Source organism: Aphidius gifuensis, linkage group LG6 (assembly GCF_014905175.1).
Source record: "Aphidius gifuensis isolate YNYX2018 linkage group LG6, ASM1490517v1, whole genome shotgun sequence".
Classification (NCBI taxonomy): Eukaryota; Metazoa; Arthropoda; class Insecta; order Hymenoptera; family Braconidae; genus Aphidius; species Aphidius gifuensis.
In genome coordinates this window covers 3027817-3045452 of record NC_057793.1, presented here as the reverse complement: position 1 = coordinate 3045452, position 17636 = coordinate 3027817, and the positions used below count along the sequence as shown (strand labels likewise).

The 17636-nt window shown below is 26.7% G+C and overlaps 2 protein-coding genes across 4 annotated transcripts in view; one reads left to right on the top strand and one right to left on the bottom strand.

Moving 5' to 3' along the window:
• Positions 1-17636, top strand: part of LOC122858863 (protein Fe65 homolog) — a 90320-nt gene that overhangs the window by 8460 nt on the left and 64224 nt on the right. For 2 of the 3 annotated variants that reach the window (XM_044162065.1, XM_044162063.1), the window contains exon 2: positions 14114-14445. In XM_044162065.1, the coding sequence (XP_044018000.1) occupies positions 14166-14445 (280 nt within the window). In that variant the 5' untranslated portion in view covers positions 14114-14165. Of the gene's footprint in view, positions 1-12033; positions 12274-14113; positions 14446-17636 lie in introns of those variants that run through there. The other variant, XM_044162064.1, reaches the window with a different exon arrangement.
• LOC122858869 (cytochrome P450 6l1-like) lies at positions 1745-3879 on the bottom strand. The gene has a single exon (XM_044162081.1). The coding sequence runs from the start codon at positions 3845-3847 to the stop codon at positions 2333-2335; it is 1515 nt and encodes a 504-aa protein (XP_044018016.1). The 5' UTR covers positions 3848-3879; the 3' UTR covers positions 1745-2332.

Genomic DNA, 17636 nt, shown 5'->3' with positions numbered 1-17636 from the left:
GTGGAAAATATTTTAAAATTTTGTAAAATAATAAATTCGTTTGTAAATTTTATTTTAGCTGTGATTTCATTTAACTTTTTACAAAACAATTCATAATAAAATCGATTATTGGTGAAATATAAGGTTATTTTTTTTTCTTTTCAATTGACAAATGTGACATCTTGCATTGATTTGAATTTTTCATTGGATAAATGGTTTTTTTTTTTTTTTTTTTCTCACTTTTCTATACCTGTTGATATCACGTCACTCAACAAGCCATGAAATTTAACGATCCACTTACAATTGAAAAATAAGACTGACTAAAGAGCTAAATTGATCAAAAAGAAATTTAAAAAAAATACAAATATCAATTGATAATGAAAGTGTAAAAAAACATTCGACCAGCTGTCAAGGTTTTCATTAATAGTTTTTTAAAAAATATTGTGCTTGATAACTAGGAGAATTGAGTTTATTTTTACACAGTTGGTGATGTATTTCTAGGCCCTCTTAAAACACCTCTTTCTTGCTTCTAACTTTTACTCTTCCTTTACCTGTTGTTTCTCGTTTCGATTTTCCGATAAACAGAGAAACTCTCACCGAAAAAAAAAACTATATACCATAAAAAAAAAAAATTGAAAGAGAAAAGACAAAAAGATGAAAAAAAAAATAAAGCAATATGACAAAGAGATAAATATATGAAATAAATGGTGTGTGAGAAAATGTAGAGTTCAAAATGTAGAAAAAAAAGAAAAAAAAAAAGAAAATTCAAGAAAAGGGAAATTATGCTAGCTATTCGAAGAACAATAAAATAAATCATTTTTTAGTATTGGAGGGTTTACTGCATACACTACGTTTTCCAGTTGTACAAGCTAATATTATTTTTCAAAAGTTTTTCTTTCAATTTTTCATGTTTATAGCTGTAGCATTTCCCTTCTACTTTTATAAACTCGTCGTAGGGACCAAAGCGAGACTTCCCTTGGGAAATCAAAGAAAGATGCACTGCTATACTCTACGTATATTTATCTACTCACATGAACTCACTAAAGTTAACTTATATATGAGGTGTCTTTAGTCATTTTCATTGTGATTATATTGACCCTCACCCTCAAATTGTTTTCCTCAAAATAAAGATTTATATAAATATTTTAATAGAAAATTACAAATGTTTCCCTCAGGTTTCATATACAAATTAGAAAATTGAATTAAATTTAAGCTAGACAAAAACTTGATCTAATTATTTATTTATTTATTTTTTTATTATTAAAATATATAACAAATAAATTAAATAAATAAATAAAAAATCGTATTTTAAGTGGCTAATATATATTTTTAAAAATTCATTTTCCGGTTAAAATTTGTTCTCTTGATTTGTAATTTAAACCACACATTAATTAATTTACCATTGTGACCATTTTGGGCTTAACAAGTAGATATACATACTCAGAATGGCACCAGATGTTTCTGCAATTGCGGCTAGATATTGTATTTAACCAAACCACATTGTTATCTGACTATGAGAATTTTCATTAATTCGATTTTCATTGTTGTGGTTTTTTTTTTTTTTAAATTACTATTACTTCAAATTTTTTATAAATTTATAATAGAGAATAAAATTCAAAAATGAAAATATTTTTACTCAATTTATTTGTTTATTTATTTTTTTGGATTTGAAGAAAACGTTTCTTGTAAGACGTTTAAGAGCAGAAAAACTTTTTCTCTACATTTAAGTTGAATGGGTTAACCAAGTGGTTTTTCATGTTTTCAATTCTCAGCTTACATATTGTTATATTTGTTCAACGAATATACGCCTATTCGTAATTCTTCTTTATGCTCTTGACCATGTTTTCATAAAAAGATTTATTGCTAATGCGATATTTAAACTACACAAAAAAAAATAAATAAAATAAAATAAAATACCACAAAGCTTTATTGTTAATTACAGTGTCACTTTTTTTTAACAAAATTATTTAGTGAATAATTTGAAATTGATTAAAATGAAAAGCTAGCTCATCGAGGCTCAAATCAAATGAGAAAAACAATTGACGAGGATGAGTGACTGCCAGCTGTCACTTTATGAATTAAGCCCCTAGACATGCTGTCATATACGTGTACAATTATTGGAAAATTTTCAGCGCATTAAATCATCTATTGCCATTATTCCCCAGCATTTTCGTAATTAGTTCAAGTAAATTATTACAGTGATATGCGTGACTCATTTCAAAAGTTTTCATTTTATTGATTAAATCAAAAGCAATCCGATAATTGACACACTAAAGATAGTATATATTTTTTTTTATTTATTATTTTTAACATTTAAAAATTTAAAAAAAAACTTGTTGATTAAAAGTAATGGTTATTGTTTCAATGCCTTGATACGAATCCAAATTCCACCATCGGTGAACGTAAACAAGCTTGACATTGGACTGACTGTAACCGGGATTTTAGTTTTTGAATCAATTTCAAGAGAACAGTGTATTAACAAGGTGGCTAATGATGCTTTTATCTGTAACATAGCAACTCTCATGCCAACACATATACGTGATCCAGCTCCAAAACCAAGATGAGAATATTTGTGATGATATTTATCCTCGTTGTTGAAACGATCAGGATTAAAGTCATTTGGATTTGTCCAGTGATGTGGATCACGATGTAAACCAAGAACAGATATTATGATGTCTGTTCCAGGTTTAACACAAACATGAAGACCATCACTACCAGTGAGATTGTACTCTTGGGTACATACCTTGCCGAGAAATCCAAGTGGTGGAAAAAGTCTAATGGATTCATTGATTACTTTATCGAAATACTTGAGTTCCTGTAGACATTCATAATTCATTTCTCCACCGTGCTTTTGTAAAACTAGCTTTGCCTCTTGACGAAGTTTGTCTTGGACTTTTTGATGAGATGCTATTTGAAGAACAGTAAAAGCAATTGCAAAGCTTGATGTTAAATGTCCATTTAAAAAAAATGATGCAGCATGTCCAACTATTTCATTTTCTGAATTGTAAAATTCAATGGCTTGTTGAAGATAATCATTTTCAATTAATGGTGATATTTTTCTTGCCTCAATTACATCATGAATTATTTCACGAAAATACCCATCAATATCATGAGGTATAAATTTAATTTGAAATAATTTTCTTAGTACAGGAAAAAATAAACCAATAAGTTCACTCATAACTTGAGTTGAATTTGGTTCAATTAATTTTTTAACTACATTTTTAAAATTCTTTGAATTTTTTTTGTCAAATGATTTTCCATCAATTCCAAATCCACAAGTTGCTGTTACTTCAGCAGTAAAGCTAGAAAAAAAATCTACTGCTTCAACGACAATTTCATCTTTTATATTATCATTTAGATAGTTACTAAATTTTTTACTAATATTTGAAATTTGTTGAGCAATTAATTTTAATCTTTTATTGCTCAATCCATTGTTCATGATTTTCCTATGAATTTTCCACTCATCGCCGAAAGTAAAAAATGGATTTGAACTGAGCAATGGATCCAGCTTACGATCGAGACTTGATATATTTTTGTCAAAACTTGTAAATTCAGTGTGCATAACAATTTTTATCAGTTCTGGATCACGTATAAGAAGACATGGTTTTTGAAAATTATAAAATCCAATCATACTTTGTTCTGGATGAGTGCGATAAAACTTTTCATACATTGTAACAAAGCTTTCTTGTCTTGTTATCAATGACCACATGTTTCCAATTACCGGCAAATTTCCCTTGATGTAAGGTATTTTTTGTGAGTACCAATAATTTTTATGATTAAATATTTTTATTACCAACCAGACAAATATTGTGATTGATGAAAAAATAATAAAATTAACCAATAACTTGAATATCACTTCACTCAACATTTTTAATTTGTGTTATTCACAGCGTATAGAAAACTGTTGACTGATAAATTATGTGTAGGATTTAAAAAATTTAAACGAGCATATTGATAAATTTATTATTTTTAATAGCTCGCAGATCAACGAATGTCAGTGTGTTTATCTTTTGTATACAAATGTCAATGTATTTTTATCTTGTGATAAAAAAATTATTTTTTAATTTGAAATGAAATACAAATAAACTTATTGATGATAATTATATTATACATACAAATAAACTTGATTGTAATAAAGACAAATATAATTTAATTAATTTGTCAAAAGTAACATTTCTATGAAAAAAATATTTGGCAGCTTAGAGCTTCTCAAACATGTTTTTTGCTGTATAATATTAATCAATGTGTATACACTTGTCTTGCCTGAATGTATATGAGAATATAAAGCACTTGCAGGCCAACAATTTTGGCTTCAAAGTATATATATCTCAATGGAGATACATACAGATGCTCTCACTTATACATCACACAGCATTTGGTAATTAAGTCGAGCTGTCAGCTTGACGTGCCTCTATTGTACATGGCAAATAGCCTGTTTAACCCAGAATACAAGTTTCCTATTCTAATCGCTTTTTGTTGTTATCCTCATATACACAAAATCAATCATTTATCTTTTCTCTCAGTTGTTGTTGATGTTAACTGAGTCTTTGGTTTTCCATCACGTGTCTTTAACATGTCAGCGCTACTTGTTTTCTCTCAATTAATTTCTTGCTACATCAAAATTAATTGTATATTTGTATGACGAATATATTTGTAGCTTTTAATTTCGTGTTTTGAAAAAAATTATTATACTAAAAATAAAAAAATAATATTGATGATAAATAATACAATGTTTGTTCCAATGAAATTTTTGGAATAAAAAACTTTTTGAATGGTATATTATAAGTTTAAATGAAAATGGGAAATATGGTAGTGTCAGATTGTTGAATTGTGTGAATGGCTTTGGCATTCAACATTGAGAGATGAATTCTCGGTGGACTAGTCGAGATTATCCACATGAGCAATCTCGCTTTTCGAATAATCGAAGTGTAAAATATTTAAGTCAATGTAGGTTAAAGTTTGTGGTTATTTTTTAGCCCTTTTTTTTTGTCAGTGTCACATGGACTTTTTTTAAAAAAAAAATAAAATAATCCGATAGTTATTTTTCGTGTGTGTTGTCTAAGTTAGTTCAAAGTGTCTTTGATACCTAGAGCTTTCGCTTCACCTTCACACCCTGAGGAAATGGTTTGTCCCTGAGCTTTTTTTTTTATTTTTTATTATTATAAATTTCTCACAATCTTTTTTATATATTTTTTTATTGTATTTATATTTTGTCAGTGTGAAGAGCCACTTGCGCAACAAAAGCCATTCTTATATATACAATCTCTCAAAATATACCAGACTCTTTGACACGGGTTAAACTAACCCCGCACATATTTTTTATTTTTTCTCGATATATATACAGATTACAGTTACACTGGCCATTGTGTCATGTGTGTCTTTTTTGTCAAATAAGGGATTTAAAGTCTGACATAAAGTAATGGAATAAACTTTTCAATTTTACCGCAATTGTATTTTTTTTTTTTTATTATTTTTCTATCGACTAGTATGAATCATGTTTTATTTCTATGGCTTTTTATCATGGCTAGAAATTATTTGCAGTTATACGAATAGAAAAATAACAGACGTCTATAAGTATAGGCTATTTTATTTTATAGACAATTGGGATATTCATGAGTTGAAAATGACCCCTACATTAATTATTTTGTAACGCGCACGTGCACCAACGGACATTACAAACATATAGAAATCGATCGGAATATATATATATACTTCAGCAGTGCCGACGACCTCGCAACTTCAACTGAATATATTTAACTATTTACATGGCATAATAAAATGAAAATTTTATTATCATTTTTTTTTTTTTTTTTTTATATATAGTTGGTTGTAGAGTGTGAAAAAATATTCTTTAAAATTTAATTTACTTCAATTATTATTTAATTGAGAATAAAATTTCATGAGATCAATTTTATTAGTAATGATTTTTGGAAATATAAAAAAAGCACATATTGGAATCGAAAATAAACCTGACAATTTGAGCTATATGCATTTCATGTGTTTTTTAAAATTGATGATAGGATTAAATTTAGCTGTGCCTGAATTTTTTTTGGACGAAAATATATTTTTAAATTGAGTTTAAATTTACTCCAATATCCTGTCGTTGTTTCAGCATTATCTGTTGATGAAATCTCAACTAATCGAGCTTTTTTTTTGTCGAATAAAAAAAACAATACAATTAGGATTTGTATCAGAGAATGGAAATATTTTTTTCTGTTAGAAATTATGACTTTTTCAAATATATAATATTTTTTTTTTTTTTTTGATGAAAAGTATAATCATCAATATTTTTAATTATTTTCGTTTATTTAATTGGATGCATGTCAGTGTTGAAATCCCAAGGGGAATAGAAACAATGAGAAAAAAAAAAAATCTCCTTGGGCTGCATTAAATACTCCCCAGGCAAAAAATAAAAAAACGATGAGAATAAAAATGACAAAAAATAAAAATAATGATGAAAAATGAAGGTTGCCGTTAACATTTACAACTGTTCATTGTCACGCATTTTATTATTTTCTACCTTGGGAGACAAAAAATGTATCTGCTTTTTAAAAATATATATTTCAAATAACAAAAAATGAAAAAAAGAAAACTGCATCTCTATGAATATTTTTTTTTTCATTCCACCGGTTTATTCATCATGCTTTTGGCGACGAATACCACCACTCTTTTTTAATCTTCAGAAAAGATCCTGTGGGTATATAATATATAATGGCACACAACATACCGAGACAGCCAGGCATATCCCACAAAAGAGACGAGAAAAAAAAAAGCTGCATTTTTGCTCCACTTTCGTTTATCTGCATACTTTATATATAAAAAATAGTGGCATGTTATTCGGCATGAATGCAATACAAAATGGTACATGAGAGTTGATGTGATTAAACTTTGTTGAGAAAATAAAATTCATGTTGAAGGAAGAAGAGAAGAACAAGACTCACTATGTACATCACGAAATAAAAGCTCCTTTTTTTTTTTTAATTTCATTTCAAGAATTAACAGAAAAAAAAAGATACAAATTACGAATAAAAAAAATAGCAAAGACATTGAACGTTACTGCTTATATCCATGGGCCATCTTGTTGGCTCTTCTTCATTTATATGTAGAACTTTATTGCCATACACTGACTTCATTACTCGACAGTATTAATAAAAGGCTGACATAAAGCACCAATGTAAAGCTTCGTCTTTCTAGTCTTCTCACACCCTCTTATACACTATCATTATTATTTTGTAACGTTGCTTCGTTAAATATGGCAAATTCAACAAAATAAATGTACACACACTAATATCATTTAGTCAAAGTGACATTTAATTATACTTTTTTTTCAATTAATATAAATTAATGGAATTTAAAATTTATTATCAATTTTTTAATCCAGAAATTATATTTATCTTTAAACTAGGTTAAATTATATATTTCATTGAATATTTAATTTTTTTTTTTTTCATTGATTTTTAATTATTTTCTTTTGTTTAAATTTTCATAATTAAATTTGTGATATTTTTATTTTTTATTTAAAGAATTTAATAATGAATTAAACAATTGATATTTTGATATAATAGGATAAAAGATTTTGTATAATTGAATAATCAGCCATTTTGAATATTATTGTTTGAAATTTGTGTTAAACCAATTGAAGGGGACAATCAGAATTGAGGATTTACTAATGGCTCGTCCTAATGCCAGCTTATCAGAACAATTTTATTCGATGATCACATTCATCCTGGATTAGAAACATTTCAATATAGCATGTATTTTTATTTTTCAATATATCATCAATTTCAATTAAGCAAATAAAAACTTTTTTTAAAAACTTATTTGAATTTTTTTACATTGAAAATTTATAGACGTTTTTTTTTTTTTTTTGCTTTTTTTTTGATAACGGGAAAAAGCTTTTACAAATCATGACCGGTGTAAATTAGAACTAACCACTCGTTTTTCTTTTTTTTTTTTATTTAAATAATTTTTTTTTTTTTTTTCTATTCGATTTTTTCTTTTCTGAACTTTGATATATCCCTCGGGCGTGACAGAGTGGTCTGGCCTCATTTTCATGTCACTCATTCCCCGCTCTAAAACCGTACTGGTAAAAATTTCATTTTTTTTTTTTTCTTTCTTTTCTGGTTTCCATCATCTTTCAGAGTTTTTCGCCTGTGAGCTTTTTTTTTTTTTTTTTATTTCTCGGGTCACTTGGAAGCTATGCTGTATCATCTCAACAGACTTCATAAACATTTTTTTAACTTAGCAAAGGAGGGTTAACTGAGAAAGAGGAAGTAAGGAGCGAATAATATATAACTATACTTTTTTACGTTTATTCGTATATACATATAATATGTCTAACTTATGTCAGGGTACTCGAGAAAAAAATGAAAAAATATATATATTAAAAAGAGAAAAAAAAAGAAACAAGTAACTTTAATTACTATTTTTGTCAACGTGGTTTTTTTTCAAGCTTATTTAGTTGAGTGAGAGAAACTCTTGGCAAATAATTAATACTCGAATTAAGAGTTTTAGAAAATATATTTTTTGTAATATTATAAAATTCATGACTAAAAAAAATAATAGAATATTTGAAAATTGAAATTCATGAAATGGTGTAGAGAAAAAAATTTTTTTCCTTGTGAAAAAGATAAAAATGAATTTTATTTTTCTATAGGTAAATATTGATATTTGAATATTCTGGAATTTTTTTTTCTTTTTTATGGAAAATGTGTGTTTGAGTTTGGTGACGATGAAAAGGGCTTTTGAAAAATATCAACACGATAGGTTTTTGATGGTTCAATGTGTATCGGTTGGAATCATTCCAGTCGTATCTCACAAAAATTGTTGAATTCAACCAGATAAAATTGCATACACGCAAGTTGTTTGGCTGCGAATCGCTATATAAAAAAACGAATGGAAAAAAAAAAAACAAAATAAATTATAAACAAATAAAACGTGAGAACAAACATACGACACATTTTAACGATTTATTTAAACAAGAGTTGTCACGAGATTTGAAAGTGAACATTTTTCTATAAAAATATATTAACTGTGTATTTTTTTTACAAAGTCGATAATTTGTTTTTTCACCTCTTTAATATATAAACCAGAGGATATTTTTATTTTTATATTATTAGAAAAATTAATATAAAAATTCTATGTATATCTATTTGATGAAATTTTTGTTTAGATATATTTTCGTGCAATTTCATAGTGCCTTTGGCATGAATGTTTGGTATACTGAGGAATTTAAATATTGATCGATTCATGCAATTTTTATGAGCTCGTACTTTTTGTACGGAAAAAAATACCCCCTAGTTTGGACTAAACAGAACTGATGATATTAAAAATTGTAAATTTTTAAAAATAATTTCAGGTGGAATTTTTTAATAAAAAATAATTTATATCGAAAAAAAAAACTGTAGTACTAGTCGTAATACCCCTTTAATTTAAAAAAACTTATTTTTTGTTAGTAGAATTAATATCCTAAATTTTATTTGTCATTAATTCACGAATAAAAATTATTTTCTAATTGTATCGTAACTGTCGAAATATTTAGTGATTTTTTTGTCGATTCACTGAGAGTTGATGAGCTCCTCCTCTTCACGTGCAATACAAATTTTACAAAAGAATAAAAGACAGCATAAATAGAAAATAATAAAAATCTGGTAAAAAAAAAAAAAAAGCATGGGTTGGGAATCGCTGACGATGGCGCCAGGTTGGCTGGTGCCTGCCGTTACGATCAATCAACCTGCTACTTTTGTGGTTCAACCCCTTTTATTTTTTTATCCTGGTATATCGTTTAATGTTTTATACCCTGCAAAAAAATTACCACCTGATAAAAGTTTAATTGTAATGAGTTTAATTGATGAAAATAATGATCCTTCTTATAATTCAAACACTGTATTTATAAAAATTTATTGAGATTGTTTTTTTTCCTCAAGATAATTTTCTTTATCATCAAATTAATATATCAACTATAATTATTATTTATTATCAAGTAGATTACATTGAATCTTTTAATTTTATTATAAACTATTAAATTATTTTAAATTTATTGATTTTTTTTATATGTATTATTCATGTTGAGTCTGAGTTTAAACACCTTCACGGTGTAAAATGTGCCAATTTAAATCTAAAAATAATTTAACAACAAAGTAATTGATGAAGTTAAAGAGGACAAATGTCTAGACAACAAACGAATTTATCATTAAATTATAAGCATCCCTGAGAAAGTTTATATTACCAAATGAAATTCAATAATAAAAACAAAAAATAATGTTAAATAATTTGCAGAATCATGAGTGTATGAAATTAATAACAAAAAAAATAAATTGAAAATAAATACAGTAAGTTAACCAACAGCTGGATTTCAGAGTCTTTTTGACGTGACAATGAAATAAGAGACAATGAACAAAATAAAAAAAAAAAAAGAAGAAAGGAAAGAAAAAAAAGTCTCAAGAAGATCGGATCCGGTAAATTACCTTCTTTTCACCTTAATCCATCCGCGAATACTGAAAGCTTGCCTTGAGCATTTTTCTTTGGAGGGTTACTAAAATGGCATAGAGTCGAGCCAACATAGACAATTGCTAAGAAATGTAAGTGAGGTTAGAATTCGTCCCAGGCGGCACTCTTTCCATTTTCTTATTTTCTTTATCGTATGGTTTTCTTTGTCCACTGTAAATGTAAGTGAATAACCAAAGGGGCTAATTGAATTTGAGCAAACGTGATGTTCCTTCGACTGAGGCCCTTTTTTTTTTTTTACTAGTTTTTTTATTTTTGAAACGTACAAATTAAAGCTCACAGATGACCTTGAATATTCCATTATAAAATATTATTTGAAGATGGAAAAAAATAAAGAAACTTTGGTAATTTGATAAACTTAAAATTAAATATCTTTTGATGTATCAAGCTTTCTCCGGCATTACTCCGTTTTCTCCGTAGTAATTTCTCCGAAGTAATTTCTCCGACAATGGACCAACGAATAATGCTGGAGAAATATTTCCACCAGCTGAGTAAATAATACATACTAAATAATTATTTTTTCAAATTTTCATGTTGTGTAGCTCGATTAAAATTTGATGATATTTATAAAGTTGTATTATAACGAATGTACAGATCTTTCAAAAATTTTCTCATCACGCAAAGGTGATATTTTTTGTAAAATAAACTTGAAAATTTAGAGATTTTCTCGGTTTTCATCGTTTAGATTACGTCTAGTAACGACTCGCTAGTTTCATGTTTACCCAGACAAAATATACGGGATGAGGTGAATCGTAAGTTCAAGAAAAATTTGACCTCTTTCTACAAGGATTTATATCTGTAGACCTGGCAAACTTCTCAGTAATATACCTCTAATTTTTTTTTTAAAACTTTTTTCTTATAGTAAGCTATTTTAGATTTTTTTTTCCGATATAAAAGAAATATATGTGAAGAAGTACAGAAAACATGAAAATTTATTGTTAAAAAGATACACCAATGATGACAATAAATTATTCACTGTTTCATTTCAACTTGAAGATAATTTTTATATACAAGTTAATTAAACAAAATTCATGTTAATTTTTGAATTTTAATTTAAAACTATTTAAAAAATTCATCACTCAAATTATAGTCTTGCAAAATAACTAACTGTTCAAACAAAAAAAATTAAAAAACAAAATGCCACTATATCATTTACTAATTAAAAAAAAAATAAAATATAATTTAGAAAAAAAATAAAAACATAAAATTTGATTAAAATAACTTTCTGGAAAATAAACTTCGAGACTGGCATGTAGTTGCGTGTGTGAACCCTTACCTTTCGTGCCTGTCAACAAAGCCAAACATTTGAGGGATGGTTTTGTGGACTTTCGTTCTACTTTACCAATTGCCCATTGACATTGGTTGTAGAAAAAATAAAATAAATTAGTTAACTGGGTATAGAAAAAAAAAAAGGTATTTTATTATTATAAGCACATATTATAACATTGTAACGGCGCCCAACAGTCGGACGGCCCTGGGTCAGTATTCTTCGACTCGTTGAAATCGTCTGATGTAAAAACGACACGGCAGTACTGGTGTTGCAACTACAGTGACTGTCCGACACTCTGGCGGCTAATGCCTGATTGCTTTTGCATGTATATCAAATAATTGACATTATTAATTTCCATGCAATTTTTTATTTTTTCTATTATTTCACTCAGTTTTGTAAATTGAAAAATATTTCTAGTGACAAATGTGTTGTTGTTATGAATTTTCATGTGTTTACTTGGTCTATGTTCTATTTTATTGATCAAATTATTTATTTGATACTTGACAAATTTATAAGAGGTATGTTAATTTATTGTAATTTAAATAATTGTATAGTATTTGTCACAGTTTAATTAATTTCAAATAATTATATAAAATTTAAATTTCCATCAACACTTAATCGATTCAACGAGCAAGTTTAATTTTTTTTCGGAGTAAAATATTATATTTATAAACATAATTTTTGATAAAATTTAAAAATAAATAAATATTTAATTCAGAGTATTTTTTTCTGATCGATTTGAAGATTGATTGTCACTAGGATCAAACTAACCAGCTATAGTGTGAAACGAAGCGTAAAATTATTCGAGTCTCGTCCCGCGTGAGGTCTTTCCCATTTCGATGGAATCAATCTCCCAATGCATGGTAAGAGAGGGCCAACATACCTTTTATTTTTTTACTCTCCCTTTACTCTTTGTTTTACTTTTTTTTATTACAATTTATTTTTTTCTTTCGACTTCCCACTGGTCGTTATACATCGATAATGCAAAAACGAATGAGGCGTTTTGAATACTAAAAAATATATTAACTCTCTCTACTACAATTTTAAATAATAAAAAAAAATAAAATAAAAAAAAAAATGCTATAATAATTATAATAGTTTTGATATACAATATGTCATGTTATTTTATGTTGAATATTTTTCATTTTAAACACATTCCATGTGGCCTATCGAATATCGATTGCCCATTTGTGAAATACCACGCGGTTTTTACATTCATTGTTTAAAATTTATCGCATGAATGGATTATTTTATTTTACCTAATGAGAACAAGCAACAGGAGAGATAGTTAAAACACAAAAAATATAAAGAAAAATTATAAACACCTATACATTAGCATAAACAAAAGTTTTTCTTTTTTTTTTTAATAAAGAAATTTAAATGGAAATTTTTTTATACTTAATATAAATAGAGATATAAAATTTAAATATTTGGGTTGAAAGTATTGTAGATACACTGCGATACTCGATTATTAATTTTGCCTGAATATTCATGACCTTTAATATTTGCATCTCTGTATATAGCCTCCTCTCGTCTATGACTCACTTGAAATATATTTGTAGTGACACGAAGAGAGAATCACCACTTGCTGAGTCAAGTCATTATATTAAACTCATCACTTTCTAAACATTTTGCATACATGTACAGATCATTGAATAAATTTTTAAACATATCAATTCATAAATAATAATTTTATTTAATTTTTTTTCCTGCAATTATCATCATCTTGCGGTATTTAAATTATTTTTACGATTGATTTTGAAATTTATGTGGGTGAATTAAGTATGACATCATTCACACTAGAATATATTTAAAAAAAATATATATAAAATTTTTTATAGCCAATAAATAAAATTTATATATAAAAAAAAAACGACATGTATATTTATTATGTCGTATTTTTTTAAATGACTAGTTCAATTTGATCATTTGATCATTAACATGATGGTATAATGAAGGGACTTTTGTATCCGTAATTATTTTAGTGAAATAATATTTTTTACTTAATATTATTTTATGTGATTAAAGTGTAAAAAGAGGTGGTACTATTGGAAGCCGGCTATCAACAACGAAATTACCATTTTATCATGAAAACATTTTATAAGGGATAAAAGGCATACTGATGTTCAAATGTTGGGTGTCATATAAACAGTCTCGAATGCCGTATGTCGTCTTATCGTCATTCGTCACGCCCCGTAAATTTTGTTTGACCAGACAGTTGAAGTAATCCATCCATTGGCTTTTTATCATTTTTTTTTTCACTTGCAAATTGATATATAAAAATAATTAAATAACTTTTTATAAATAATTTTAATGTTTATATAATTATTGTTAATTTTTTTTTTTTTTAAATTACAGATATTTGACTTTACGGAGGTGGGGTTAAAAATAAAATAGACGTCAGTTACCTATGTTGTGCGGTGAACTACTTAACGGTGGCACCGCGGTACCCTGCGGTCTTCTTGGCCTCTGGATACCTGGATGCGTGCGTGAAACAAGTCCCCGTTTATTAACATCTCCTTATTTACCTCTCCTTGTTGAACTCCTTGCTAGTGATTATATTGAACAACGTTATATTGAGTGTCAAACAAATATTGAGGATATGGATCTCATAAGACACAATCAAATGAATTCCAATTGTTCAACTGATCTTGATTTAGATCTTGACAATGATGACAGCGCATTTCTCGGTGAGTCATTAATTATATCAATATTTTATTTTCAATTTTCGCTGTGGTTGTTGTTGCACAATTTTATTGCTTTTTTTTCTCGTATATATCTTTAAACTCGCAAGCTGATACACATAGTAAAGTTTCGTCATTTTCAATAAGTTTGTTTGAGATATATTTCGATTTTCAATTATACCAAAAAAAAAATAACAAATAATGAAATATACAAGCTTTCAAATATCAATATTACATATGAAAAACTAAAAAAAAATTGCAACATCTGTTGTCAAGTTTCATCAATGATGAATCATCATTAATGAAATGAAATTTTTTTTTTTTTTTAATTTTATTTTTGATCTAGTTGTTGATGATTTATATAGCAATGCTAAAAAATTATTAACATTATTTTTATTATTGTTGAATTCACAGTGTATAATTTAAAAATTAGTTTTTTTTATTTTATATAAAAACGTATTTATTACCATGGAAATACATCGGAAGACTTTGAATAAAATTTATTCGTTGTCACGTGCTTGATGGTGTGTCTGTAATATCGGGTATCACTGATGGCCTAAAATTTATTTGAATTAATCCAGAGCATACTCTGAATTTTTTAATCCCAATATTATATTTTTTATATTTCTGTTTGAAGATATCCATTAGCAATGGAAAAATAATAAAAAAAAAATTCCAAGTGTAAAGTTTGTGGATTTTTTTTTATTTTATTTTTTTCAATATTACTTTGAAGAACTACTTATATTTGAGTCGACAAAAGTCGTAGTAACAAAGTGACCGTCATCGGTGCCTTTTGCCTTAAACATGGGGTTACTAAATTTATTCCATGAAAGAGACATTGCATTTGTGGTAAAAAAAAAGAAAGAAAAATAAAAAATAAAAAAAAAAAAAGGTACAGTTGTTGTTGAAAATTGAGGAGGGTGGTAAACCGCCAACCAAAAAAGTTGCGGATAAACTATGTATTTTAGAAAAGATGTTAGAAACTGAGTGAGAAACGAGTGGCAAATGAAATGAGCAACGAATTCTCAGTGGCGTAGTTGGCACGACTGGTGAATTGGCTGTGAGTTGAACGTGCAAGCACTTCGAGACCAAGTAAAAAGTTCGTAAAATTAAACCGACCTATAGGTCTTTCTTTCTTCAACAACGCGACCAACATTTTTTTCTTCACAATTTTAGTTTTTGAGAAAATAAAATGAAAAAAAAAAAGATCAAAAAAATCCAAACTACCTTGAATTGCTGACACAATATCGACCTTCCATGTTCAGCATAATAAAACTTGTGTAACAGCCATTTTCTTAGAAAAATGATCAAGTTCATGCTCGTGTGTAAATTAGATTTTCCAATTTTAATTTGACTTAAAATAATTGAATCACCAACAATACATATTTAATTATGATTTTTTTTACTTTTTCAAATTTTTTTTTAAAAGTTTTTATGCACAAATTAAATTATAATTTTTTTTTTGGCTATTTTAATTTAAAAAATCAATCAATTCCATTAAGCAAAGTGTAGGTTTTTTTAACCAGTAATATACAAAAAGTCAATTGAATTTTTTTTTTTTTTTTTTTCATATATAAAATCAATGAAATCAATACTTTAATTTCACTTAACTTTTAGTCTTGTGATTCGAGAATGAAAAAGAAAAAAAAATGAAAAAAAAAAAAAACGTAAAATAATAATAAATCATTGTAAATTTCTATAGAGTATATACGAGTTGGAATAAAAAGATCGATAAGTTAGTAGAAAACGTAGCAAGCACTCGCTTACGTTTGTTGGAAAATTTATTGCTAATTACATTTCGAGGTGAGCCTCTTCGAATCCGACATTCGGCCGCTTTGTGTTGCCTCAACTGAAATATGTATTCTCACTATTTTTTCTCTTTTATTTATTTATTTTTTTATTTCTCAAATACCAAAAATAATAAATATAAATAAAAGAAAAAATACATAAGAGAGAAAAAAAAATTTTCCAAGCGTTAGAAAATATTCGGCATCCAATGATAAAAATAAAATTTAAAATAAAACAAAAAAAAGCAAATGAAAAATCAAAAAGTGTGAAGTTTGCAATAAAAATCTCTAGAAAATATAATCACTAGATTTAATTTTTCATCGTTTTTCTTTTTTGTTTTATACGCGCGCCTGTATTTATACCTTCTAAAAGGTTCATTGTTCATTGATTTTATAAACACAAGTATTATCATAAAAAAAAAAAGAATGAATAAATTGACGAAAAATTTTTTAGATTTATTTATTTACCCATAAATCACACATAATTCACACGTAATTTTTAGTCTAATAACATCAAGATTGAATGTTTACTGAAAAAGTTGTGCTACCTTAATATGTCAATTTTAAAAAAAATATAGAAAATATTTAAAAAAATTTTCTTTCAAATTTATTTCTTCACACATAAAAAACACATAATTCGCACAAAATTTTAAGCCCAATTGCATCGAGATCCGATGATTATTAAAGTTAAGCTTAATTTGAATTTTTAAAAAATAAAAAAAAAATTTTCTTTCAAATTTATTTCTTCACACATAAAAAACACATAATTCGCACAAAATTTTAAGCCCAATTGCATCGAGATCCGATGATTATTAAAAAAGTTGTGCTAGCTTAATAGTTGAATTTTTTTAAAAAATTTAAAAAATAAAAAAAAATTTTTCTTTCAAATTTATTTCTTCACACATAAAAAACACATAATTCGCCCAAAATTTTGAGCCCAATTGCATCGAGATCCGATGATTATTAAAAAAGTTGTGCTAGCTTAATATGTCAATTTTTTAAAAAAATATAGAAAATAAAAAAAAAAATTTCTTTCAAATTTATTTCTTCACACATAAAAAACACATAATTCGCCCAAAATTTTAAGCCCAATTGCATCGAGATCCGATAATTATTAAAAAAGTTGTGCTAGGTTAATATGTCAATTTTTAAAAAAAATATAGAAAATATTTAAAAAAATTTTGTTTTTGAATTATTTCTTCACACATAAAAAACACATAATTCGCACGAAATTTTGAGCCCAATTGCATTAAGATCCGATGATTATTGAGAAAGTTGTGCTAGGTTAATATGTCAATTTTTAAAAAAAATATAGAAAATATTTAAAAAAATTTTCTTTCAAATTTATTTCTTCACATATGAAACAATAATTGCAAAATTTTAAGCCCAATTGCATCGAGATCCGATGAT